The sequence below is a fragment of the Dasypus novemcinctus genome, chromosome 20 (assembly GCF_030445035.2).
Source record: "Dasypus novemcinctus isolate mDasNov1 chromosome 20, mDasNov1.1.hap2, whole genome shotgun sequence".
Taxonomy (NCBI): domain Eukaryota; kingdom Metazoa; phylum Chordata; class Mammalia; order Cingulata; family Dasypodidae; genus Dasypus; species Dasypus novemcinctus.
Window position 1 is genome coordinate 12,306,818 of NC_080692.1, and position 26,987 is coordinate 12,333,804.

General features: G+C 51.8%; 1 protein-coding gene across 5 annotated transcripts in view; it reads right to left on the reverse strand.

Moving 5' to 3' along the window:
* GATA3 (GATA binding protein 3) overlaps nucleotides 1-26,739 on the reverse strand; it is a 38,324-nt gene extending 11,585 nt beyond the window's left edge. The window contains exons 1-8 of one of the 5 annotated variants that reach the window (XM_058282429.2): nucleotides 26,655-26,739; nucleotides 25,957-26,069; nucleotides 25,560-25,726; nucleotides 24,544-25,185; nucleotides 21,697-22,233; nucleotides 16,372-16,517; nucleotides 11,731-11,856; nucleotides 6,222-7,463 (exon numbers count right to left, since the gene is read on the reverse strand). In XM_058282429.2, the coding sequence (XP_058138412.1) occupies nucleotides 7,179-7,463; nucleotides 11,731-11,856; nucleotides 16,372-16,517; nucleotides 21,697-22,233; nucleotides 24,544-24,784 (1,335 nt within the window). In that variant the 5' untranslated portion in view covers nucleotides 24,785-25,185; nucleotides 25,560-25,726; nucleotides 25,957-26,069; nucleotides 26,655-26,739 and the 3' untranslated portion in view covers nucleotides 6,222-7,178. Of the gene's footprint in view, nucleotides 1-6,221; nucleotides 7,464-11,730; nucleotides 11,857-16,371; nucleotides 16,518-21,696; nucleotides 22,234-24,543; nucleotides 25,186-25,559; nucleotides 25,920-25,956; nucleotides 26,599-26,654 lie in introns of those variants that run through there. The other 4 variants (XM_058282428.2, XM_004447156.5, XM_023587553.3 and 1 more) reach the window with 4 other exon arrangements.
* Between the last annotated feature and the right edge of the window lie 248 nt (nucleotides 26,740-26,987).

Consider the following 26,987-nt stretch of genomic DNA (forward strand, 5'->3'; position numbering starts at 1 on the left):
TAAAGGCATTTCTTCATGCACCTTTATTATTTCTTTGACCAACACTTCAGTGGATCAATACTTGATGCAAATAAAGACAAGATCAATCGCAGGCCCTTCCCCAGCCAGGGCTTGGTAACTTTGCAGAGAAGAAAAACTCCCAGCTGCGTGTTGCACCCCTAAACCCAGTGGAAAAGGACCGGGGTACCTTTCCCTCCACCGCTAAGCCAGATCTCTCTCCAGGGTGGAGGGCAGCTCCTGTTTTTTGTTGTTTTTTTTTTAAACAAAAAGGAGTAGGAGAATTGATGACGGAAGCAAGAGGCTGGAGTGATGCAAGGAAGGGGTAAGGAACCAAGGAATGCAGGCAGCACCCAGAAGCTGGAAAAGGCAAAGAAACGCGTTCTCCCCTAGAGCTTCTGGGAGGAACCAGCCCTGCTGGCACCTTGATAGCCCAGAAATACTGACTGTGGCTGCTTCTGGCCTCCGGTTCTGTAAGAGAATATGTGCTGTTTTAAGCAACCAGGTTTGTGGTGATTTGTTACAGCAGCAATTAGAAACTAATACAGATTTCGGCTTCCTAGAGGGGTGGGACTGGACCTACGTGAAGAGTTTGCTGGGAAGCAAAAGATTTCTTTATCCCTGCGGGCCTGTGACTCGGCCTCCGAAGAATGTCAAATACACCCCACCGCCCAGGACATTGCCGGGGCATTGTCAGATGGAAGCCACCATGCCTGGGTGATTTCAATTTCTCCTCCGAGAAAGGGACCCACTCCTGTGCAAAGCAGCACAGCCTCGTCCTCCACTTATTCAACGGGAACACACTGAGTGTCCGTGTGTGCCTGGCTCTGGGCTGCTCAAAGGAATGCAGGGGTGAGTGACTCGAACCCGGGCCCTGCCCTCAAGGTGCTTACTCTGGGGCCAAGGGACAAGCTGTGGACTCGGAGGACCTCCGTCCATGCCTCGGCTTGCCCGCCGACCAGCCGTGTGACTGTGGGCTAGTTGCCCTCTCCAAACCACCCTTCTCTCACTCGGATCACGGGGAGCGCAATCTGTGAACCTCACGGGGCTCTCCTGAGAATCAAACGAGCAGATCCATCGGCAGGGCTGGGTCCTGTGCCTGGCACACGGGAAATGCTCCATGGAAAAGTCGCCTCTGGTTTTTCCGGGGCTCGACGTGTCACCGGTTTGGCTTATTCGCCCATGTGAACCGCCCAGGGGCAGCCTCTCAGCCCGTCCCCTCTCCTTGGCCAGTCTAGGTGAGCCCTGACCCCTGGACTGAACCAAGGGTCAGTTCTCCTGTCCTCCCCAGAGCTCACCTGGTTCCAGGCAGGTGTCAGGAGTCCTGGGTCCTAGAAGGGTGAACCCACCTGGTTGCCCTTTGAGGAAGTTAGGATTCTCGGAAGGAGGCCCGGGTGGCTTTGCGTGGCCTCAGTCTACGCGGCGGTAACCATGGAGCCCTGCGGGTTGGCGAAACGAAGAACGGGGTCGCTTCAGGCACGCGAGCCCCGGATGTGAAGAGGACAGGTCAACGGAAGGGCCTCGCACAGTCCGCCTGGCGAGAAGGACCCCCAGAGCTTCTGGCTCGGTGGGCATCGGTGGGACACCCTGGCAGCTCCGGCACCGCGTGGGCGGCCACCGCAGGGACTCAGCTCGAGCTGCCCGTGTGTCCACGGCGATGGGAGCTGCCGGCTGTCTGTCCTCAGGAGGCCTGCGAGGGGCCCCCCCAACCATGAGGCCTGGGGACACCCCAACTCTAAGAAGGGTGCCTTTTGTTCCAGGGCACGAAATGGAGGCTTAAGGACCCTCTAGAAAGCAAAGGCTTTACCCAACTTACCTCCCCACCCCCGGGGCCACCAGATTCATTCCGGCATTCGAGAGAAACTCTTCAAAAGCCTGATTACCCGTGGCCGGTTCAAGAGCCACGAAGAGAAGCTGCCCAGTTTCTTAAAAAAAAAAAAAAATCGGTACTTTATGAGTTTGCTCAATATGTATTCATTTTATGAAAAAAGAAAGAAGAAAAGAAAAGTTCTATTTTCTGGGAGGTTCTTTTGCCCCACAGGCCAAAAATCAGCTCAGCTAATTTCTTAGTAGACCGCCTGGTTGTGAAGGCATTGCGCCAAAAGCGTCCAACTCTTTCTGCAGTGGCGTCTCCTGCACACCCATTCCCTGATTTCAGCGTCCAGTGCCGGGAGCCGATTGCCTTGCTCCTCCACCACCGCACCCCCCAGGGACACCGTTCTAGGCCCATAGAACTGCTGCCTTAGAAACACAGTCTCCTGCCAGGGGCTTGCAGGTCTTTGGGAGCCATTGCCTGGACCAGGCACCCTCAACTGAGGGCGGTATAGAGAAGTATTTTTTTTTCAGATTACATTTTTTATTTTTTATATATCACCCCCCCACTGCCTTGCAGCTTGCTTGCTGTCTGCTCGCTGTGTCCATTTGCTGTGAGTTCTTCTGTGTGTCTGTATTTATTTTTATTTATTCCCACCCCATTGCAGCTTGCTTGTTGTCTGCTCTCTGTGTCCATTCGCTGTGCGCTCTTCTGTGTTTTCACTTGTTTCCCTGTTTGTTGCGTCACCTTGCTGAGTCAGCTCTCCACCGTGCTTGCGGGGCCGGCAGCTCTCCGCGGCGTGCAGGCGAGCCTGCCTTCACGAGGAGGCCCCAGGACGTGAACCCAGGGCCTCCCACATGGTAGACAGGAGCCCAGCTGATTGAGCCCCAGCCTCTTCCTGGGAAGTATTTTACAATGTACGGCTTTTGTTTAGCTCGAGGCCCCCTGGGGAGAGTTGTGCAAGGGGAGGGGCATGCTTTGCAAGGCGGGGAGGGATGCATTTGTGAGCTCGCTCCCCAAACCTCCACTCCAACGTGCAGCCTGCCTAGCTGCACAGCCACGACAGGGGCTGCGGCTCATGTCCCAGGATCCCCTACAGAGTAGCTCGAGGGACAGTTAGGAAGTGACTAGAGGTATGGGGATCTCAATAGAGCACCCTAAAAGGAAAAGCTTTCTTAGAACATCGATCTACTTCCTCTGTTTATCCCCTTCTCCGAAAAGAAAGAAAGAGCGAGAGAGAGAAAAAAAGAAAAGGTAGTTCTGGACTCTGGCTATAGCTCTAGAATAGCCTACAAGCAATTCAGGCAGAATTTCTTTACACAATGGATGAGTGAAATACGAACCACACTGCCAAAATCAGCAAGACAAGCAAGTACTGTGTATTCAGCTCGAGAGGAGCCTGGACACATTTCAGAAAGAGCAGGGAATCTGAAGACCGAGACACCAACTCCAGTTCGAGGTTGACAGTCAGGAAATACAAGTTAATTTGTGTTTCACAAGGTAGTCCTTGGAACAGATGGGAGGGGAGCTACCCCTGTCCCATCTGTGATCTTATGAACTCATATCACGGCAGGCTTTCAAAACACCCTGGACGAAACCCTCCCAGGGACGGGGCCACGTGAGCCTTGCCTGCTAAAGGATCTTTTCAAACAAACAGTGAAATCATGGTAGTTTTCCTCTCCAATAGGTCTTAGAGATCATCTCATCCAGCTATATAGGTAAGGAGGCAATTTCGAGAGAAATCAAACAATGGCCTCAGATCACTCCATGAACCAGTGGCAGAGCCCAGCATGACACCCAAGTTTCCAGACTCCTGGGACAGTGGTTTTAACACGTGCTCCCGATCAACGATTGCCCCCTGGATTCTGGGGTTTCTCCTTATTTATGCTTTTTTTTTTTTTTTGCAAAGGGTGCAAACTAAGTCAAATCCCAGCCCAGAGTCACACGGTTCGAGCAAGATGGCATCAACAGCAATGAAATGTTCTTCCAGGCTCACTGTGTTTGGGCGAGCAGAACTACCAGTGGGAGTGTTATTCGGGTACTGTTTGGTAATGTTAAATTTTGGTAAAATGTTAAATTTTATGCTTTGAGCCTAAAACTGTAAGATGCCTTACTTTGAATGTTTTCTCTCGGCCTTTTAAATCTGCCCTGTTCTTGCTCCGGAGCTTGGCCGTTGAAGGGAGTTTATCTGCCTTAGGGTCGACAACGGCCTGTCTGGGATTTCCAGTGGCTCTGGGGGTGAGGGTGTGGGACGGGGCAGGGGACCGGGGAACACGCAGCCACAGTGCTTCCACAGCTTCAAAATGTAAGCAGGTCGGCAGTGTGAGGAAAACACCAGAGGTGGGAAACGGATGGCTGGTTTTACCAAACGCGGGCCTGTCGGAGAAGGCCTTTCCTGGAGAGCATGTGCTCCCTTCACAGTTTAAAACTTGGGAAATACGACCCAGGGTGAGGAGGAAGCTTTAAATATCCTTCAAAATCCTTAAAAAGTAGACCTTCATCTGGGAAGGCGATCGGAGGGCGCGCTCACCTCAGCACACCTCTGCGGGCCTCACCCAGAAGCCACGCTGGAACCACCCACAGCTCCTGCCGCCCTTTCTCTGAAGGGGAATAACAATTTAAATGTCACGAAGTAAGAATGAGATCCCCGGAGTCTTGGTTTCTCTACTTCCTGCTGCACTTTAAAAAGAAAGAGTGGTTAAATGGCTTCAACCTGGGCACTCAACAGTTGTTAAACAAAGCGCTTCAATCTGTTCAATAAACCAAGGGGGTTCATAAATAGCAAAACTGCCCAGAACCATGTAGTTCATTTTTCCTAATATGTTGGCTTTTAAAATGTTTTAAAGGAAAAAAAAAAGAAAAACAATAAACTGTTTTAAAGGAAAAATCCAAGTCCTCCCATTTCTCAAGTGTTCTCCTGTGGAAGAGCTAATGTAGCTACTTCAAAAGCGAGGAAAAAGAGATGGAAAATGAATGAGGGGTACAATTAACTAAAAAATACCTTAGCAATAGTCTAGATTCAGTCGTGGTCTTATTTTTCTCGCTTAAACGCTCTCAAGTATTACTCCCTAGTGTGTGCTGTATTTTTTAAAGGAAGAAACTATTGAAATCAAGAAAACTTCTGATAACATTCTAAAGAAGAAACTGAATCATTGTCATCATATGTATTTTTTTAATCTTTTGTATCATGTTCTAGAAATGTCCAAGAATGTCAAATCAATGTACAGAATGCTGAAATCACATTTCTCTGAAGAAGCAATGGAATCAAAGTTGGGCTTGAGTATGGCTACAGTATCTAAAAGGAAAAGTAGTTGGAGTACTGAGTTTGGGGTTTCTCTATGTGCTTGCCTCCATCCCCCCACCCACCCCCAAAGAATGTCAAGAATTTGAACTCCCTGTTCTTAAGGTGAAAGGGCATTAACTTAAATCTGTTCATGAAGCAAAAGGTGGCGAATCCTGAGGCACTGGAACTGTACAACAAAATCTCCCCAGTTTAACATGGCAGTAGATCATGGTGTTTCAAGAGTCACCGAAAACAGTAATCCAATCATCGATCATGAATTAGCACCCAGGGAGATCTCCATTTGCATCTCAGTAACGCTCTACTCCTTTATTTCAACATTTAGCTTTAAGGTTTAAAATATTTGCTAAGAAAGCAGAGAGGCGATTAACAGAGACTTTAAAAATGTGTGCCACAGTTACACATTCTGTCAACAGAGTGAAAGGAAACTATACAGCATAAGTTACAAAATGGTTATTTCAGGTTTCCCAAACATTCCCATAAACCCTTCACTGCGGTGTCATTCACTTCAACAGCAGAAAAGCAAAACAGAAACCATCTCAAGAGCCAGCCCAGCTCCTTTACATCTTGAAGAGAACCAGTCTCTGCCTGTGAACCTCGGCCAGGAGGAAACGGCCCCGGTTTTTTCCTGCGAGAAGACGGCCGGCGCAAGGTCCGCAAGGAGAGCTGGTTCACCAGGGAACCCCGGCAGGGACTCCAAGCCCGGGGGAAAAATCCGTCTGGGATCCACATGGACAGATCTCAGATTTCCCAAAGGAAGAGACGGTGCCTACCTGGGGTTGACATTACCTCCTCGTGAACGACTGCACCCCATTTTTTGTTTTTAAACTCCTTTTTCTTAAATTAGCCGGAGCTACCCCATTCTATAAGAGTTTGGCCATCACTTGGCCATGATGTTATTTTGTGGTTTTAAAATATCGTAACTTGATTATTACGGGGGCCATGAGAATGCCCACAGACTGTATTAAGGCAGCAATCACTAACACAGAAACACAAAAACTGCTAACAGCAGCCGGCTGCACCCGGGGCGCCCACCCAGGCCACTGTCGCCGACGCGCCCATGGCTCACAGCACAGACCGGAGGAGTGAGTGAAAAGACAGATGCCGCTGTACCCTTAGAAGCTATTTAATAAATATCATCCAGAAACAAGATGGAAAACAAACCCTCCAGAGCACAACCACCTCGTTCAACTGAATGTAATCTAGTTTATTCAACCAAAAATTGAGAGAAAAGGAAAATATTTTTTAAAAAAGCAGTTCTTAACACTAGCAGTAAATAAATTTATACAACAATTCAGTCTGTATAATAGGATGAAATAAATCTACATCTTTTCTTATTTTGGTGCTTTGAATTATACATACAAACAACAATTACAGGGACTTGTTCACAAAGCTTGTAGGCCCGGAGGAAGGCTCTCGGAAACCGCAGGGGCAAAAAAAATGTGGATTTTCGCCCAGAGCTGATATTTCCTATGCAGAGGCCCACAGCTTTGAACAAATGATTTGCCTATGACTTTTTCTTATGGGGTTTTTTTTTTTCTTTCTTTTTTTCTTTTAATGCATCAAACAGCTGTGGCCAGTGAAAGGAAACAACACTGGCGGTATGTTCACCTCGCTGGGATCAGGAGACCTCGTGTCTTCTGAAGGTCCACACTTTCCGTCTCCCTGTATTCCTTAAAATATTCCTTAGAAAGTCTTGGCGTCCTTCGCCCTCCTTCCAGCCCCGATGCTGTAAAGTCTTCCTCACAGGGACAGTTATTTCTTACGATATAAGTTATATGCAACGTTCGGCATTTTTTTTTTCACAGCACTAGAGACCCTGTTAAATAGGGAATATGAGTCTTGAATGGCTTATTCACAAATGGGATCCAGATTCAGTGGTCGGGACACAAACACCACAGCAAGCGCCTTGTCGCAAGTGGCAAACCTCACGCTGCCGTCCGCCTTCAAAAACACAGATGCGTCGGTTTGCGGCTTCATGATGCTGCTCCTGCAAAAACGCAAGTGTGAGGGGCTGGGGGGCGGCTCGAGGGGCCCGGACCCCCTCCCCAGCAGCGAGCAGGGGCTTCAGCCCATGGCGGTGACCATACTGGAGGGGTGATGAGGTCCGAAGGAGAGGCCGGACGGCGGGTGCATCGGGGTCGGCGTGGTCAGCATGTGGCTGGAGTGGCTGAAGGGGGAGATGTGGCTGAGCGAGGACATGTGCCTGGACAGGGCGGCGGGGTTGAACGAGCTGCTCTTGGGGAAGTCCTCCAGCGCGTCGTGCACCTTTTTGCATTTTTTGGATTTGCTAGACATTTTTCGGTTTCGGGTCTGGATGCCTTCCTTCTTCATGGTCAGGGGCCTGTTAATCTAAGCAAAGATCAATTTTTTTTAAACTTGTTTGCCTGCTCGGAGGTGGCACCGGTGCTCTCGCGCCCCACCACGGGGTCCTGGGACCTCCCCAGGTCGGGGTGTGCTTTCAGGGCACCCCGTCCCCCCACCTCTCCCTGCCTCCTCCCCAGGGACTGGAACCCCGCAGATGAGGTGCGCCGAGGGCTTACAGCAGCTCCAGAGACCCAGGGCCACAGGGAGGATTTTCCAGCAGGGTTTTTTCATTATGCTCATCCATCTGGATAACTTGGGGGAAATTTTGCCAGCGGGGGGAACTTGCTGTTTTAGAGACCCACCGAGCGCGAAGTTATCACAAGGATAACGGCGGTACACTGGCATGTCTTATTTTTTCCTCTTAGACTACTTGATGAGAACGGAGGGAGAGGAGGAAACTTTGCGAGGGAAAAAAACATTCTGTCTCTCTCCTGACAACTCTGTCTTAGGCCTTTCAATGCTCTCCCAAGGTAAACTTAAGTGTTTAATTAAGTCTATCTGCCTTGGAGAAATCGGGACTATACGACTCTTCAAAATACTTTTTGGTCACCTCTCTTCTACCGGGGCTTCTCGCCATAAAATCTTGCTGGAATCCAACATGTCTCTCCCAAAAGGTAATCCCTGGCCCTCAGCACTCCAACAGAACTGGAGTGATTGAAAGTTGCTCTTCCTATCCACTTCTACCTAAGCACACAAGTACACAGCCCATCAACAAGTATTTAATAACCATTCATTGGGCGCAAAGTGCTGTGCTAGTATCCAAGCACACACCTCCTAAAAGGTAAAGGCTCGTGTGAGCTAGAATAGACAGAGGCCAGACCCCGCTCTAAAGTTCACCGAATGTCGGTCTCCAAGACAGCGCGCCATCTCGCTCTACTCCACACACTACTTTTGTTTTTGGTGTTGGTTGATTTTGTTTAGTTTTGTTTTAACACATTTGCTTTGGAGACCAAGAACCGAGAGAAGGCATCTTGCAAAGCCAACAGAGGCTGCCCCGCAATGGAGTCAGAATCCCATAAACCTCGAGAGCAGGCACGGGCGCCACACAGCAAGCTCCCCGTCGGGCCGTGCTTCCGGGGACACGTGGCAGAGACCCAGGGGCAACAGTCAGGGGAGAACATTCCCTTCCGGCAAGGTTCCCAAGAGTCAAAGAGGAGACCCCCCCTCATTGAAGGATCAACTTGTCTGCTCCAAAAGCTAGGAAAGGACGGTTCAGAAAGGGACACTCCAAATGGCCAAGGGACAGGCTCGGCCACTGCCAATCCGGGAGCGGCAAACACACAGCCTCCCGGAGCTACGCTGGGAGGGGACAGGAGCTACGCTGGGAGGGGACACACTGGGAGGGGACACGCAGGGCGGGAGGAGGCCGCAGCCACACCCTGGAGGTGAAACCTTTGCTCCCCCAGAGCCGGGGAGGCAAAATGAGTGACCGCAAAACAGCTAAAAGGTCACTGCCAAAGTGACATCTCCGGGTTCCTCCTTCAGAGTCATCATCAAGACAAAGCCGCAGCCTTGAGAAATGACAGGACTGGGTTATCACATCAAACCTTCGCCAAGATAATGTCCAGAAACGTCATTCTCTATGCTGACATCTGACTAGGCATAGCCAGATATCTAAATATAATATCTAGTTACACAGATACCACCCAAACCCAGATAACCAGAACAGCATTGCCTAGATACCCCGACAGTGAGCCAGCAGCCCTAGAAACGCCTCGAGACAGGAAGCAGTGCCTACACGCATAAGCACCTATCTCAGTGGGCAGAACACAACCCAACTGGATGAAAATGCTACTAGATGATTATCACCGATGGTTAAAGGCACACAAATCACCTTGCGTGAATTCTTTCTGAACCAGAGGAGTCTTACTGATGAACCAAGTACGGTAAAGTCTTCTCTCCGAGTCACTAGAAGACAGGATTTAATTAAGACTACGACGGGAGGGAGTCGTGGAGTGGTCCTTGACTTTCCTTTGATTTGAGAAATGCAGAGCCTTTAGACTTTTTCCCCAGACTTGACACAATCGAGATCACATCTCATCAGTCAAAAATGTCTAGCTAATTTGCCAGAATTCCTATACTTCTATGGCTAGAGGAAGGAGTCCATATATGTATAGAATTTTATGCTTTACGCTAAGAAAGCAGTTTATTTTCCAATGCCTGTCCTATTAGCCCTGACCCCACGTACCGCCCAGGAATTCTCAATTCTGAAATTAAAAATGTGCTCACAGACTCGAGGGCAGGCTTCTATTTCAGTCCTGACTCCTCTACTTTACCAGCCACCTGAACATCTTACACATACTTCTTACTTCTCTGAGTCCTCATTTCTACAAGTAAAACTAAAATAAAAACCCATTCTGCCCTGCCCACATCATGGGACTCTTTGATGCTCAAATGTAACCAAGTCACATGAAGGCCTATTAAAAACTATACATTACAACACCAAAATAATTTTATAGGCTGTGTCAATAACAGAGTAGCTAATAAAATCTAAGGCCCCAAATCTTCCAGATTTCAATGACAGATCATTTTGCCTCCACTGCAGTGAGCAAGCAGAACCCCCAAAGTGAAAATGGAGTGTGGGTTTAACTGCTGAAGAATGTATATAAAGCACAGTCCATTGGAAGACTAGTTTTCCTAAGTGCCAGCTCTGTGTGGGGATGGGTCAAGAAAGGATGTCACCGCAGGCCAGGGAGAGCAGTTTTGTAAGGTCCTTGAGAATCACAGCAACTTGTTCCCAAAGAGTGAGAAAGAACTAGAGTGCTAAGGCCTCCTGAGAAGTTCTCCTGTGCCCAAAAAAAATCTAACCAGACATGCTTCCTCCCCAATCCCCAGGTAATCCTGAGTACGATGGGTTTCTGGCCAGAATGGCCCTGAGCTAAAAGCTCTGCCTCTTCCCCATTCACTCCCAGCCTTTGCCAAAATAGATTGGCAAGGAAGTGTTAGGAAAAGCAGAAATAGCTAAAGAAGGGGTGAAAGAGAGAGGGAGACAGAGAGAAAGGGAGGGAGGGAGAACAAGAGAAAGAAGACAGAAAGAGGAAAGAAAGGAAAAGAAAAGAAAGGAAAGAGGGAAGGAAAGAGGAAAGGAAAGAGGGAAGGGAAAGGAAAGGAAAGAGGGAAGGGAAGGGAAGGGAAGGGAAGGGAAAGGAAAGGAAGGGAAAGAAAAGGGAAAGGAAAGGGAAAGGAAAATCTGGGTGAATTTGTTGTTTTGTTTTGTTTTTTAAGTAAAAATATTACAAAGTGAGAAGATCCCAAATTAAAAAACTGGAAATGAAACAGCTAAACCCAGGTGCCTGACAATCATCCTTCTGTTAATATGACACAGAAGGTAAAAAGAACAGCTTCTTTTCCCTGGCAGAGGTAACCTCACAGGGCGGCTGTCCTCGGGGTTTCTTTGCATGTATAAGCTGGTTGGGACAAAGACATCAGCTGAAATCTCTCAGACACTTCATTTCATGTCTTTTATACAGAGTATGTACTTAAAATTCACAGCACAGGTTTAGCCAAGACTTTTTACCCCTCGGTAACTGAATCGGTCCTCTTAGTTTCCGGGAATTTGTGTGCCGTGCATGACAATCCTATTTACCTTTCTCTTTCAATCTCTTTGCTCACTCTCTCTTTTAGCAAAAAAGGTAAGACGCAAGGACACATCAAAATATAATTGGTGGGAGCAGATGTGGCTCAAGCAGTTGAGCGCCCACCTCCCACATGGGAGGTCCCGGGTTCGGTTCCCGGTGGCCTCCTGAAAAAAACAAAACAACAAGCAAAACAAACGAGAAAACCAACTTAGGGAAGCCAATGTGGCTCAGTGGTTGAGCGCTGGCTACCCACATACGAGGTCACGGGTTCAATCTCTGGCCCTGGCACCTCAAAAAATAAAAATAACGTGTGTGTGTGTATACGTATATACATGGTGACTTTTTTTGTTTTCCAAAGGGGACCATTTTTTTTTCTTACAAGCCCCAATCAGACCCTCCAAGCATATGGGGTTGCTGCAGGACTTTTCGTGCCTATTAATACACACTCAGTGGGTCGTCTTGCTCTCTGCTTAAACCCCTCCCGTCTCAGCAAGGCTGCCCTCTACAAAGATGAGGGATTTTTGCAAGGGGGTGCCCTAAAGCCGGTCCCTAATGCATACTATCCATCATGGGGGGCGCCTCCGTCCGAGCAGGGCACACCAGAGGCCAGTGGTGGAGCTGTTTCAGGGACACCCCCCGAGAGCCCCCACATCGGCGGCTGCAGTACCACTTACGTTGTGCAGCTTGTAGTACAGGCCGCAAGCGTTGCAGACAGGGTCTCCGTTGGCGTTCCTCCTCCAGAGGGTCGTCGTGGTCGTCTGACAGTTGGCACAGGACGTGCCAGCTCTTCTTGCCGCCGACTGCGAGTGGGGAAGAGAGGGCAGGGCGAAATCAAAACAAGCGTTCAGCGTGTTTTCATAGCGACGGAGGAAAGCTTAAAAAAAAAATTATCATTGAAATCAAAACTAGCAAGTGGCCCACATGAAAGTAATGAAGATCCCCAAAAGTTGCCTCGAGAAGAAAAATGCAGCCAATCCCTTCAGCGTGCATCGGTCTGGAGGACCGCGGCCAGGATGTAACTGGCTCTTCTCCGGGGGGAGAAGGTAGGAGAATCGGAAAGCGGGCACCACCCCTGGGAGACACCCCCCACCCCACAAAGCTCACCCGGGGCTTATTTCTTACGGAAATCTGAATAAAGCAGGCGGGAGTTTGGGTACCAGGCTTTCCATAGCCCTATTTAGCAGTCTCTGGTCTACAAGAGGTCATTTTCAAGAGCTACTCTTTAGACTTAAAAGGGCAATAGGCCGTGAGGACATGTTAAAAGCAAACCAAGCATCAGGGGCACTTCCTAGAAACGCAGGATGAGAAAGAGTACAGAGGGCTGCGAGAAGGGTATAGTAGTTCTCTAGGACATCGGGCGGGTGTGTGGTACATACTCATGGGCTGTGTACCTTCGAAAACACCAAGGCAGGGCACATCCTTAGCCAGCGAGACCCTCTCCAACGGGCAGGGCCCTAAATGCCCACAGCCCACACTTTCCAGCTGGATTACTTGCCACTCCCATGGGTGCCAGCCACTTTTTCTCTCTTTATTAGGTGGCTTTCCGTTCAAGAGAGAAATTGAAAGGAACAAGGAATTTTGCTATTCAAACAGAAACACTGCATCCCCCTCCTGCTCTCATCTCCTTTTACCTTCTGGAAATTAGGCATTTCCTATTTGCTATCCACAGAGGAGAACGGTAGTAGGTCAAGCGTCAGCAGCAACTCGAATTTTAATTCCATGGTTGTCGCTGCTTTTTCATTTCCTTTCAAAAGGGAGAATTTTCTTTGACTTTTTTGATGCATTTTAAATTTTGAAGTGACTACTCTCTATGCCTATACTTAAAAAAAAAATTGAAGTCTAGAACTTTTGAAAGAAGAGGGAATTGAGTCACCACTAACACACACTTCTCCCATCCTCACCGCCCACCATAAAAAGAAACCTTTAATGCAAAATTATTCCTGCTCCTAGCCTTAAAAAAAAAAACCACCAACAATATTATCAAAGAAAAAGTGAGAGAGGAAAAATTCAGCTGTTATCAAGAAAATTCTGGCCTGGTTATGAAAACGTGGAAGGGAAACGGTACACTTTTACCTAGCAATATTTTATCAAGCAAAGTTGGACCAAGTACCTGAAGCTGCCAAATCTAGAAAACCCAGCAGCAAGTTAGCATTAACTGGACTGATTCCTTTCCTTTCAGAGTCACAAAGTTGTTCCTCAGGTACGTTCCTACAGGTTCAGAATAGCAGGGCTATGACTGTGTTTTTAAATTCTTCAGCCTCTGTACTCTATGGAACTGAAAACTAAAAAAACACAGTCCCGGGAAGCGGATGTGGCTCAAGCGGTTGAGTGCCTGCTTCCCACATGGGGTCCCAGGTTCAGTTCCTGGTGCCTCCTAAAAACAAAAACAAACAACAAGCAAACAAACAAACAAAAAAAAAACAACTCAGGGGAGCTGACAGGACTCCGTGGCTGTGTGCCAGCTTCCCACATACAAGGTCCTGGGTTCAATCCTTGGCCCCGGTACCAAAAAAAAAATCAATCCCTATCTATCATCACTGAGAAAGTTCTATCCTTTTTTTCTCTGTCCATTTTGAAAATAATCTGCCACAGTCCAAAAATATTGGTGCTAACCACACACTCCTATACCCACATGCTCTGTGAAATGTGATCACTTAATAGTCAATCATTTCACTTGCGTGCTCATGGGAAGAAGGTGCTGCATAAAATCAGTACTTAATGATTGGACAATCATGTTATCATGTTATTAGTACCTTCCTGTAGGTTCCCCCCCCCCTTTAAAAGAAACGCTCTTAATACCTTCTCAGGTGCCTGGATTTCCAGCTGCACTTTTCTGAACGTCTAGAAGGACCTCACGCCAACTGGCAACTTAGAGCTCCCAGGGACGAGGCCGGCTGGGGAGGACTTTGCAGGGCACTGATGGTAACATAAATGCAAGCAGGCTCCGAATGAGCCTCGGGTCCTCCGCGCTTTGTACTAACTTACAAAAGCTACGCCATTGGGCTCATGAGTAAGAGGCAAGGTACATTCACCAGCAAGCTACCCGGCTTTTTGCTGACTGTCAGGCATTTGAAAATCCCAGTGATACGGAGAAAAAGTCCTATGGATCTTTCCATCACTTCTTCTAACTTCCTGTATGAGTTTATTCAGTGGGAGATATGCATCTTACAGGACAGCTGGCTGCCTAAAGGGCCGGTGGTCTGCAGTGACTCTGCAAAAGTGCAAAACAAAAATAGCAAACTGGAAGGATGGGCCTGGGGTGAAGCGACAGGAAACACAGGAAAAGACTCACAAGAAAGGTGTTCAGCAGGCAAGACACCTCCGGGCTAAAAGGTGATCTCAAATACGCTGAGCCACTCTCTGCAGTATATGATTTCTACCGAACTACAAATATAAAGTCACCCAGGGAACAGATGATTAAGAACCAAAAGCTCAAACTGTGACAGCAAATGAACTCTAGAGCGACAAGCAAGGATTACTCAGAGTTCTAGAGATTTCAGATGAAAGGAGAGTGAAGGTAAAAATATATAAAATGGAAGTAGAGACCTATGCAACGGCACAGAAGAAAACCCAAGAAACTGTCCAATGCACTCTGGCCCAGCAATCAGCCTGAAGTTGGCGACTTTGGTGCTCCCTTTCTTTTCCCTTCTTTACTTTTGCCTTAAAATAAAAACTCAATTTTTAAAAAATCTATACTAGCGCCCTCACTTGTTCAAATGAACAGGCAAGGTTTTTGTTTTTCTTTCTTTTTCTTCTTTTTTCGCTAGGGCCACGTTTTGAGTGATTCAGAACATTCTTTTGTGGTGTGATCATATTCATTCTGTGCTAACACCTCCAGTCATTTTTTTAAAAAAACACTTCTTGTTCTGATACATTCAAACATCTTGATGTTTAGGTTGGGGAAGCTGAGTTGTTGTTTATGACTTATCTCCAGTGCTCAGATATCCGGCAGCTTTTTCCTAGGAAGTTAGCTTTACACATTAGAGAAAAGGAAAAAAAAAAAAAAAAAGCAACACAAGCTAACCATATGAGGAGAAGCAGGGGCGGGGGGGAGGCTGAGAAGGGGGGTGCACAACCAAGAGTAGAAAGAACGAAGCCCAGGGACCGCCGACTGCCAAAAATTAAAGTCACGTGGGCACTCCATCCCTAGAAAGTTTTTCCTTTTTCTAAAAGAGGATGTGAAAGGTGTTAAGTGGCATTAAAATCTGGTGTGGAGGGCAAATGATTCTTATAAAAAGAATACAGAGTTGTTGGGTTTTTCCCTTAAAATCTGATGGATGCTAATTCACCCATTCATCTGCACCGGGAAATTCCCCTCCTCCCCTGTGTACTTGGTAAAGCTCTCACCATGCAAAGCATCTTGATCTCTTGACTGTATCGGTTATCATTTTGCCAAGCCTGCTTTTACTGTTCTCTGCTACCTCCCCGTACTGCCCAACCTGGCCTAAGGGTCCAGCAAGTCTACAAACGAACCCTTCCTGCTAGTTTTCCATGTGAACACTGGACACGGCCGAGTTTTCTCAAGTGTTCCTATGGTCAAGCAGCTCAAGAGAGAAATTGTTCTGTCAATGTATATCTTCTCTAGTTAAAAAAAAAAAAAAGTCATAGAGGCTTAAGAAAGGAAAGGAAAAAAAAGACAAAAAAACGGTCATCCTGCCAATAATCATCCAAAAGGAAAATAAGACCAACTGCCAGGTGAGACCAAGAGGCAGAGCAGGAATGGCAAAACTTTTCCCACTTTTACCTATGGAAAGGCCTCCAGTCCTAAGACCAAGAAAGAAAATAACGTCCATGAGGCTCAATGACTGGCTGCGTCTGACATTCAGGTAATTGCCCCATCAATCTTAGATGCACAAGAGACACATCCCAGGCACCAAATCCACGGCCACGGCCCCAGAGCTTCAGAAGTCCACCTCCTACTGTGGCAGGAACATGTTCTGGGTGGTACAAGCACCCTCCACCCTCCTAAATTTCTCTAGGAAACAGCGATTACCAGTGCATTTTAACTCTGTTGTTCCGGTCCTGTCAGATGGGCTGTTCTATTTGGGAATAAATTTAAAGAAGCTCTGATCACCATGACGGCAGTGTGTTTTGAAATGCGATGAGTTCAGAAACACGGCGAAGAGGAGAGAGCGCCTCTGTACGTCTAATATTATAAAACAAACAAACAAAAAACAAACGTTCTCCCAGGCAAGCGGACACTCTTTGGAGCAGTCCTGCCAGTTTCCTGCAAAAAAGCTCTCCTTCCTGGAAAATAGGGCTTTAGAAACACAAAACGGTTAGTGCCGGGTCCACGCTCCCCAGGGAGAACTTACCAGCCTTCGCTTGGGCTTAATGAGAGGCCGGTTCTGTCCGTTCATTTTGTGGTACAGGCCGCAGGCGTTGCAGAGGTAGTGCCCGGTGCCGTCCCTCCGCCACAGCGGGGTGGAAGTGGCTCCGCAGTTTACACACTCCCTGCCTTCTGGAAACAAGATCACACATAAGTCACTTCTGGAATGAACACACACAGAAGAGCATGACAGAGCTTGGAATGGGGGGGGGTAGCAGGGGGTGAAAGTACAACTGAGAACTTGCTTGCTTGCTTCCTCCTCTTTCAGGGAACTTTTCTGCCACCACCTCCTTTTAAGGCACCCCCTCCAGAGTTGAAAAGACTTCCTATATGGTCCCACGCACACACCCGTTCCCTGCGCGTACAGCTCCCGTCTAAGCAAGTGGCAGATGGCTACGCAGCAGCAGAGCCCCATTCTTGGCCTGCCGGCCATGATGGGGGAAGATCAAGCAGAGCCAAGGAGGAAGGCAAATTTCAACTTGAAATATTTCCCTGAGAAAATTCTGAGCTCTGGACGATGGCAAAAGCAAAACATTCCATTCATTTTCCCTCAGAGGGAAAAAGGGAAAACAAAGGTGACCCATTATCATCGCTAGGTCTGTCTATATAGATTGATTAAATAATGAAGATTAGGCTGGGGAAAAAGGGAAGATTCATCAGCAGCTAGATAGATAAACAGATACTAAAAGAGATGAATAGATTGATTAATAGGCTGATTGATTTAAGTAGCTTGGCCTTTAGATTTTACTTCTAACGGAACAGTAAATGTCCCTGCCTGGAAAGTAATAGATTAAGACCCTGCACGCTGCACTCTTCCCCCATCATCTTTTTTTTTTTCCCCCCTCTCTGGAAGGTGCCAAGGTTTTCCAAAGATTTTCAGCTGCTGTTGCAGGGACTAGCGTTTAGGTGGGACCCCAGCCTGAAGAGGCCAGCGGTGCTGGAGAGAAAACCCAGGGCAAAATGCAGGTAGAGGACGTGGAAGAGGGAGGCGGAAAGAGGAGAGGGGGAAAGGCACACCCGGATCAGCTGAAGGTGGGAGAGAGGTGGGTCAACCCGGGGGTGCGGTGGGGGGAGCTGCTCATCCACCCAGGCCTGCCTGCAGTTTCTCTTTCACCCAAAAAAAAAAAAAAAATAACCAAACAAACAAAATAAACAAAAAACCGGCCCGGCAGGGTTCCAGCAGGGTTCACTCCTGGGGTGGGAGAGTGACCCCGGCCCACCTTCAGAAAGCCTCTTGGGAGAATCCTTTACAACACCATCTCGGGACAAGGGGGAGCCTTGGCTCCCTGATGGCCGGTCCACTTCTGCGGGCGAAGGCAGAGGAGGACGCTCTCAGGAGACTCTCCCGCCGGGGAGGGCGGGGGGGGGGGGGTGCCGGCCGTGGCGCACAGCTCTCCCCACCGCGGGCACAGGGGGCCTGAGCCCCAGCGGGGACCCCCAGCCACCTCCTTCTGCCGTGGAGTCCCCAGCCCGGCCCCACTCCTGCCAGCCCAGGAGCTGGTTCGAGGCGAGGTGGTCCGCAAGGAGGAGAAGTCCACTCTTAGAGGATACAGGGAGGGACAGGAAGCGGAGAAGGAGAGCCCTAGAGGCAGTTTTAAGAGACTCATCAGTTCACACCAATCTACCAGGAAGACACAGCACCCCCAGAGGCTGGGGAATGTCAGTCCCCAAGAGGAAGAAGGGCCCGCTTGGCTGCCCCGGGGGCCCTGGGAGCCCCCCCATGAAGGAAGCAGGAGCTGACAACTGCGAGGGTGTGTAGTCTCCCCACCTGGGACACGTTCTGGGGGAAAATAAAGGACTTTTGCCAATTAGAGTCAATGACAGCTCTGGGTAAAGATTTGACCTATTCGGCTTTTTTGAAAAAATTTTTTCAGGTAAGGGATTTGTTATTTTTTGCCCTAGATCCCAAAAGCGTTCTTATCCAGAGGCCCACAGAGTGCCTTCAATGTGTCCTGCAATGGGGTGCAAAGACATGGGCCTGTGTGCCGGGTGGGGGACTTTCCTAGGTCTTATCGGCTCTCGAAAAGGGCTCTGGACAGGATGACACCCAGACACCCTGCATCTGGGGTGGGAAACCGAGGGCCACAGTAGACTGGAGGTGGGGGAAGCTGGAGGAAGGAGGGCGAGGAGGACAGCACCAGAGCCTGGCCAGCCCGGCTGCCCCTCCCCAGCCTGCTCCCAGCTCTTCCTCTGCTACTTGGCCAGAAGGTTCCAGACCTCCCCCGGCAGCAGCTCAGGCTCCCATGCAGGTATGGTGAGGAGGGAGGGGGCTGCCAGCTGCCCCACGGTCCTAGGCCCAGGGCACCGGGGGATCTCCCAGCCTGACGTGATTAGTCTGATTTCCTTTCGTTTGTCTGATTAGTCTGATTTCCTTTCGTTTGTCAGGTGGTGGGGAGGATGGCAGCTTCCTTTTCAGAGGCACCTTGAAAGCTAGTATGGCTACCTCTTCAGCAGGGCTCTGCACAGGAGCAGTTTTCTGTCCTGATTCACTGAGCAAGTTTGCCCTCGCCCTGCGCTAGGCTGGGCTGCTGTTGCTTTTCTCCCCGTGTTCCTTCTAGTCTGTAACCAACAAACAACCGATTTTCCTAACCAAGGCCCTGACTCTCTCCTGCTTTCTTTCGCTCTCCTTGCTCGCTGCCTCAGCACCTCGCGGCCTGCTCAGGCAGACACCTCTCTCTTAGGTGACAAGAACCACAGAGCTGCGACGCCGCTTGACGTTCAACTGCCATTTTCAAACACCCCTGGAGCCTCCCGAGCTTGGCCCTCAGAGGCAAGCCGTGTGGCTGGGTGGGACGAAAGGGGACTGGGGGGGGTGAAGCAGGAGATCTTGAAGAGGATGGGAGAACAAAGATGTCCACAGTCAAAACGAGATGGGGGAGCTGAGAAATGGCCCTTTGCAAAAAAAAAAAGCTTTGTCTTTTGTTTGCAAAGACATATCCCAGCCCTGAAAGCCCAGGCGTTAGAAAGGCAGTGATGCCCTAACCACAGTTTCAACCGTTTCTCCAGAACGCTACAACCTTCTTAGAGGCTTGTCTTCTCCAGGCTTTACAAAAAAAATAAGAGGTAAAAAAAAAAAAAAAAATGCAACCACTGAAACCAAAAGAATCCCCTCCTCGAGAATTCCCACCACACTTCCAACCCCCTTCACACGGAGCGTTTCTGGAAACTTCCCCTTCCAAACTCCCACCTACCCAAAAGCCCCACCTCCTTCGACGGCCAGGTGTGCTTGCTCTTGGTTTGGTGACGGTGAAAAAGGGTATCAGAGAGAGGGAAGAAAAAGCCAAATTTCAACTGGCCCCCTCCCTCCCTGACCAAAAAAATAAAATAAGTGCAAAGGCTCTGGTTTAGGCAAACCACCACGGCTTCCCCCCCCCCCCCCCACGCCCCCAGTGTTCAGTCGGAAGGGAAGAAAAGACCTAACTCAGGGCAGCAGAGGAGAAGGCAAACACGGAAACCAGGGCACAGAAACTAGAGTCCTTTGGAAAACTCGCTCTCCCCTCCCCCCACAAACCACCCCGCTGGCCTGACACTGTTTCCCCCAACCTTATCGCACTTCCAGAAGAGAGAACTCTTCTTTGTAATCCCTTGACTCCCTCAGAACACCCGGTGGGGCCCTGGCTCCACCCGGCCCTGGAGCCCCCAGATCTAGCCCGGGTTTCTCGGCGGCCCCCCGGCGGCTCGGAGCCCGCCTGCTCTCCCTGCCTCTTGCTTTCTTTTTGACTCCGCCAGCTCGGCTACCTCCCTCGCTCTCCCTCCTGCCTTACTTTCATGTACTGAACATGCAGGTCTGAGTTCTTCTGTCTGCCTAACCGCATCCGGACTCTATTAAAGCGCCTGGCGCGGGATAAACAATGCAACTGTCGCGTGCAGCAGTCTGAAAATAATTGGATTAGCTAAAACATATCAACTAAATAGAGACAGTCCTGCTCAGGCAGTCGGAGTAAATGTCACCCTGGAGAAAAAAAAGAAAACGCTGAAAACTGATCTCATCACAGTCACTGCGTCTTACCTCTGAAGGTTCCAAAACCCTGAGCCTTGCGAAGCTCGGGTGAAAGACTGCTCCACTCACCCCAAAACAGACGACTGGTTTTTCCCTAGGTCTTTGAATATAACATCGAGAGAGGGGGAGACAGAGGCAAGGCAGGTGGGGTGGCCCCAAGCAGAGGTGCCCGCCCTGGAAGGGACAGAGCTAAAGGGGCACCACAACCTCCTCCAGATAATGCCTTAAAATGCAGTCCCATCTCATCTCAGAGACGCCCTAACTCTCTGCTTCGATGGCTTTGGTTAAAAACAAGACTGGGGATGGATTACTTTTGAAACCCAGCTAGCTTCGCTGAATGAGTACTTTGCGTGGTCGTGAGTTTCTCGTTTTGTTTTGTGTGTTTTTATTTTAAGGCGCTTGACTCCACCAACAGACTTTTTAAAACGCAGCAGGCTCCCAGACCGGGTTTGCGCTTTTGAAGCAAACGGGCGGGTAGGCAGAGAAGCACACACCTGAAGACCCTTCCCGCAGCCCTTTCCATCTACTCTGGCTTCAGCTAACAGAGGATGATGAGTCCCCAACATGCCTTCCTGGCGCTGCCAGCTGCGAAGAGAGCCCGCGGGGAGCTGGGCTGCCTGGCCTTTGATTTGAACTCCACCACGCTTTCCCCAAGGCATTGCCCATTTCCTTCTCCCAGGAGTTGGGGATGAGCGCCTCCGTGGACAGGATTCGTGCGCTGCTTGTGCCAGATTCCAGTCCACCCCCCCCCCCCCACCAAAACCTACGTGGATAAACACACACTTTATGCGTCCGTGACTCCGCGGAGGGCTCCCCCTGTTCCTGAGAGCATGACCTCCCTTTGAGCCAGCCGGACAGGAACGGTCAGGCTGCCACCAGGCCGGGCGGGTCATAGGAAGGCCCCGTGTTTGTTTAGGTTTGAGGAGGTTTCGTTTTAGCATTAAACACCCAAGATTTATTCCCTGGGCCTTCCATTTGGTCTTGGCAGCTGACTAAAGGTTACTGGCAGAATCCAGAAGTTGTGGGACATGAAGGAGAGAGCAGGACTCTGTTTTTGTTTGTCTTTTCCCTTCCCAGGTCATGGCAGGGGGCGTGGGGGGAGTTGATTAGCGCCCATTTCCCCTCAGCTGGGAAATGAGATGGGGCAGAAGAATAGGAAGAAATCAAATCCCCAAAGGGTATGGAACGCCCCCCAGCTCCCCAGAGGGGCCAGCACTTGCCAGTGCACCTTGCTGCGCCCTGGACTGGGGAGAAGGGAGATGGGGGAGAGGAAAACCACGGGGTCCCACCCAGGGGAGAGGCAGCTCCTACCTGTGCTGGATCTTGCCTTGGGCCTCGACTTACATCCGAAGCCGGTGGGCGAGCCCCCCAGCAGGCTGCTGGGGGGGAAGAGTCCGGAGCTGTACTCGGGCACGTAGGGCGGGTAGGTGGTGATGGGGTGGTGGGCCGACGACGAGGCGCCCCCCAGGGAGGTCATGCTGCCGCGGGAGTGCGCCGCCTCCAGCTTCATGCTCTCGGGCAGCGGCACCTGGTACTTGACGCACTCCTTCTCGTCCTGCCGGGCCGAGCCGGCCGAGCCCGGCGTGGGCAGGGACGGGTCCGGCGAGACGTCCTTCGGCGGGGTGGGCGGGAAGGTGAAGAGGTGCGGGCTGGAGTGGCCCGCCGACAGCGACGAGGACGAGGCGGGCGGGTAGACGGAGAGCGGCCCCGGGGAGCCGTGGTGGATGGCCGTCTTGGAGAAGGGGCTGAGGTTCCAGGGCGACGCGCTGTGGTGGCTGCCCAGGGCCTTGCTGCCGTCCAGCCAGGGCAGGGACCCGTGCAGCAGCGGCGGGCGGCACACCTGGCTCCCTGCGCCGGCGAGGCGCGGGGCAGGGGAGAGAGAGGCGGGGTCAGCGCGCTCTTCAGACACACCGGGGCTGCTCCCCGGCTCCCACCCGCAGCCTCCCGGGGAGGAAAAGCCCCACGGCAGACCCGCTTCTGATCCCAGGGGTCCCTTGGGGTGTCAGGGAGACTCTGCTCACCCCTTTCTCCCATACGAGTGTCCCATCAAATACCTGGAATTAGGGGCCTTGTCTGACACCAAGAGGTGCTGCAGAGGAGTGGAGAAGGGCCTACCCAGACACATTTTCTAAATCGCATGCCCCGAGGTCCCCCCACTAGAACCTGACTTGATTTGTTGGTCCCCTTCAGTGGCCCAGAATGGGGAGATGTCCCCATCCCACACTTAATCCCAGCCGGCCTGATAAGAGGGCAGGCTGAGAAGGAGGGGGCCCCGGGATAAGAGTCTGGACCCAGGAGAGAGGCTCTGCCTGGCTCCCAGTGGAAAGAAAGAAGGGACACTGGGAGAGAAGACAGGGAACATTTTAAGGTTACTTCCCAAGAAATAATCGACCAGGCTGCTTCCAAAAGGCCTGAACTGGTATTTGCAAGGAAAATTCAATTGCTGGGGCTGTCAGACAAAATTTCCAAGGTGAGAGAGCCTGGGTTGACAGTTTTGTCTGTTTTTCAGGCTTTCCCAAATCCTACAGGAGAAAATGAAAGAAGCTCCTGTGCCCTCAAAACTGTGATTCCTGCAGTGCAATTTGTTGAGTTTTCACCTGAGCCCCTGAGCCCCAAAATTCCAGTTTATGTGTCTCTTTTCAACCAGTGATGACTCATAAACACTGAGCATATTTAGCAGTCGCTTCAAATACACAAATGTAAGAGAGAAAGCATACAAAGTCCATCCGAACTGAAGTTACACTGCAAGTGCACCTCCACACCCCTCGGGATCTTTTAATCCAGTACCTGCACCAGCCTTTGACATTCTATTTTACCATTAAGAACAATACTGAAACTAAAATCTTAAGAGAGAGGAAGGGGAGGGGAAATCAGAGGGAAGGAGGGCTCTCTGAAGACGAAGGGTCAAGATTCATATTGTGCAGGAAGTCGTATAGTAAATAGTATTAAGTCTGCATCTACCGCATTTCCACTTAACTGCTGATCTGCACAGAATAAGGGCAAAGAGCGCCCCATCCGCAGAAACGATTGTTTAAAACCTGGTGACAGCGAGGCGGGGGACGCCTGCCGCAGGGCGGGGGTCTGTCATCATGGCGCCGCCGGCTCCTAAGTAGGGGGCCCGGAGAGCTCCCTCCTTCGCCTGATATTTGGGTCCCACTTCTTCTTTACGAACAAACTTAGTCGCTGGAAAGTGTAAGAGCTTTTTAAGAGCTTTTTTTGTTTGTTTCCCTTAGTACACAGGACTGGGTTTCTTTTTCACATTTCAGAGCTCTCCTCAACTTCTCAAGGTGCAGGAGGGGGGGAAGGCAAAGGGGAATCACTCCTCCTGAAAAAGCAGCCCTGAGGGACCCTAAAACCTCCGTGGGAGTCTAATGGGGCTGGTGTAGGCCGAGGAGAGGGAGGCAATGGTTGCAAAGAGACAACCTAAGAGCAAAGACGCTAGAAAATTCTGTGCAGCCGGGAATCCAGGCAACCCCTAAGCTCTCCAACTTAGGGCAGTCGGTGCTTCCACTAAAGCCCTTCCAAGCACCTGAATCCCACTCCTGCAGGCCAGGAGGTGGGCGACCTGCCTAGGGACCGAACGCCCTAGACTTTGGGGAAAGGTCAAAGGCGAGAAGGGGTAAATACGCCTCTCCGGCCTTTCCGACAATGTGCCGGCGGAAACCCACCCGGGGTGCCGGCCGAAGCCCCGCGCAAGGCAGCGTGCGGGGCCGGCGAAGAGAAGGCCTCTGGAAGCACCAAGTCCCAACGAGGCCGAGCGGGCGCGGGCGCCGGAGCTGGGGCCGGGGCGGGCGCAGCCTGGGCTCGGCCCGCCTGGCTCTCCCAGCTCCGGGGATCTCGGGGGAGGAGGGGGGCCCGAATCTGCGGCCGCGCGGGGCAAAGGGGTTGCGGCTCGGCGCCCGCCCAAGGTACGCGGCCGGGCCGCTGGGCGTCCCCGGCGCCGACCCGCGCCTGCGGAGGCTCTCGCTCCAAGTCCTCGCTCACGACTGTCGAGACGGCCTCCTCGCCCATTTCCGGGCCCCAATTAAAAAGAAAAGGAAAAAAAAAAAAGAGCCAGAAGCAGGCCCCCCGGGGGGCTCCCGCCTCGTCTCTCAGCCGCCGGGCCCCTCTCCCGGCCTCCCCGTCCCGCCTGGGTCACCGCGCCTGGCGCGGACTCACCGTGGTGGGTCGGCGGGTACCTCTGCACGGTGGCCCGCACCGAGTTGCCGTAGTAGGACGGGACGTGGTTGCCTTGGCCGTCGATGTTAAAAAGTACATCCACCTCCTCGGGCAGAGGGTACTGCGCCGGGTCCATGTAGGAGTGGCCGAGGCCCGGGTGGTGCGTGTCCGGGTGCTGCCCGTTGAGGACCGCGGGGTGGTGGTGGCTCACCCAGCGCGGCTGATCCGCCGTCACCTCCATGGCCTCGGCCTGCGCTCGCGCCCGGCCGCCGGGTCCCGAGCCCGCGAGCGGAGGGAGGGCGGTCGGCGGGGCGGTGGGTGCCTGGCGGCGGTGCAGGTGCGGCCCGCGGCGGGGGCGGGGGGTCTTTTAAGTGTTTGCGAGGAGGGGGGTGGGGATCGGGAAGGGGAAATGCGGGGAAAGAAAGGTGAGGAAATGAGATTGGCCACACACACAAAAAAAATTCTTTTAGGGGTAGTTTAACAAAGAGAAAGGGAAGAAAAATAAATTTCCAAAAAGAGGTACGGCGAGATCAAAGGGGCCCAAGTCGTGCAGCGGGTGAGGGCGGCTGGAGTTCCGCAAGCCCAGCGCCTCTGCGCGGTGATGCCGCAGGGGCTCCGACACGGCGCCGCTCCTCGGGTCACCTGCAGGGGAGAGAGGAGGACCTGGATGAGCTCGCCCCGACTTTCGCACCTGAGTTTTTGCAGGGGTCCCGCCGCGCCTCTCCCGCGCACACGCGCTCGCGCGCCTCCCCCCTGCAGCTTGCCAAATCGCGACCCAGCTGGCGACTGCCCGGTGCACCCCCAAGCAACTGGCTCCCGGGGAGCCCTGGGCTGGGCAGTGACAACTTGGAGCACAACTGCCAGCCACCGGGTGCATCGGTCCGGGGACCTTCCAAGCCTGCAAAAGTCGCCGCCAGCAGAGGAGGGTTTGCGTTAAGATTTTTCTAAAGTCCTCCCAAGCGGAGAGGAGGGGGGAAAAAAACTTTAAAAGTAAAAGAAAAGTCGCCAGTACCAACCTGTGCGGCGAGGAGCAGAGAAGAGGAGGAGGGTCCGACCTGAGACTGCTCGGCCGGGTGGCGTGGCTCGCTCTGGCTCGCTCGCTCTCCTGCTCGCTCTCTCCTCTCTCCCTCACTCGGGATTTTTTTTTTTTTTTTTTTTTTTTTTTACAGGGAATGCATTCTTTCTGAAAGTATCAAGACGGCGCCAGGCAGCTCAGTGTTCGCAGACAGCTGTGGCGCGACGCAACTTAAGGAGGTTCTAGTGTCATCCGCGCCGAGGGGAGGAGCCTGGCGCTGGCTAAGGAGGGGACAGGAGCCCCGGCCCAAGGAAACTGCAACCCAAACCCGCTCCCGGCCTCCGCCGCTCCCCCCTCCCCCCGCGCGCCCCCGCCCCCTGCGCCCGCCCTTCACTGACCGGAAAGGGGCGCAGCCGAGAGCGCGGAGGGTGGGCGAGGCCCGCCCGGGGGAGGACCGAGGGACGGGCAGGGGCGGACGCGCGCTCTGGCCCTTTAAATGTGGCTCCGGCTCCTGCCAATTCATTCCGGCTGGTTAGATTATTTCGTCCCAGAGAAAGCCGGCTGCCCATTCATAAAGTTAATTCCTACACGCAGCCTTTTTTTTTTTCCTTAGGAGTTTTTAATGGATAAAAATGTTGTTCTTATTATTATTCAATCCAGGGTTAAGGGGAGAGTTTATCTGGGGATGTGTGCACGTCAAACTGATGAAAAAAAGTTTAATGTCAAGGTAGTTTGAGATTTGCTCTCGACCAAATGTCCCAAGAGGCTGAGGCATCAGGTAAAGGAATATGCCTGTGTCCAGCAAGTCCGTGTCATTGGCGGCTGTTGTCACCCGGATCCCCACCCTCTGCGTTAACCTCTCCAACGGGTGGTTCAGCGGATGCAGCTGTCCTTTCCAGGCCTAATATTTGTGATCAGTGTTTGCTTTTGACTTGAGTGACAAGAGTGATGGATGAAAAAGGTAAGAAAGGAAAAGAAACTCCCACGAGCTCCCCCAAGTGCAGTCAGCAGCGAGGGGAAGAACCCCCTGGAGTCTTCCCCGCGGCCTCCGGACCCTGCGCCATCCCACCCGCACCCCGCCCGGAGCCCGACTTACTTGGCTCCCGACGGTTCGCCCCCAGCCGAGAAAACAAGCCCCCCCCCCCACCCCCCGGCACGGAGCCCAGCCCCGGCCACCCGGACGCTACTCAGCAGCCCGCGGGGCCGACCCGGTTGAGCCCGCGGCGCAGGGGGCGGGCGCGGGGCGCGGGGCCGCGCGGCGGGGGGCGGGCCGGGGCGGGGCCGGGGCCGGGGCCAATCACCGCCGGCGGCCGCGTCGGGGCTGCGATTGGCCGGCCGCGCGGGTTCGAACCTCCGCGGCCTCCTGCGGTCCTTTGAGCCACTGCATCCCCTAGCGGTGCCGAGGTTCCTGCAGCCTGCGGGCCCGACG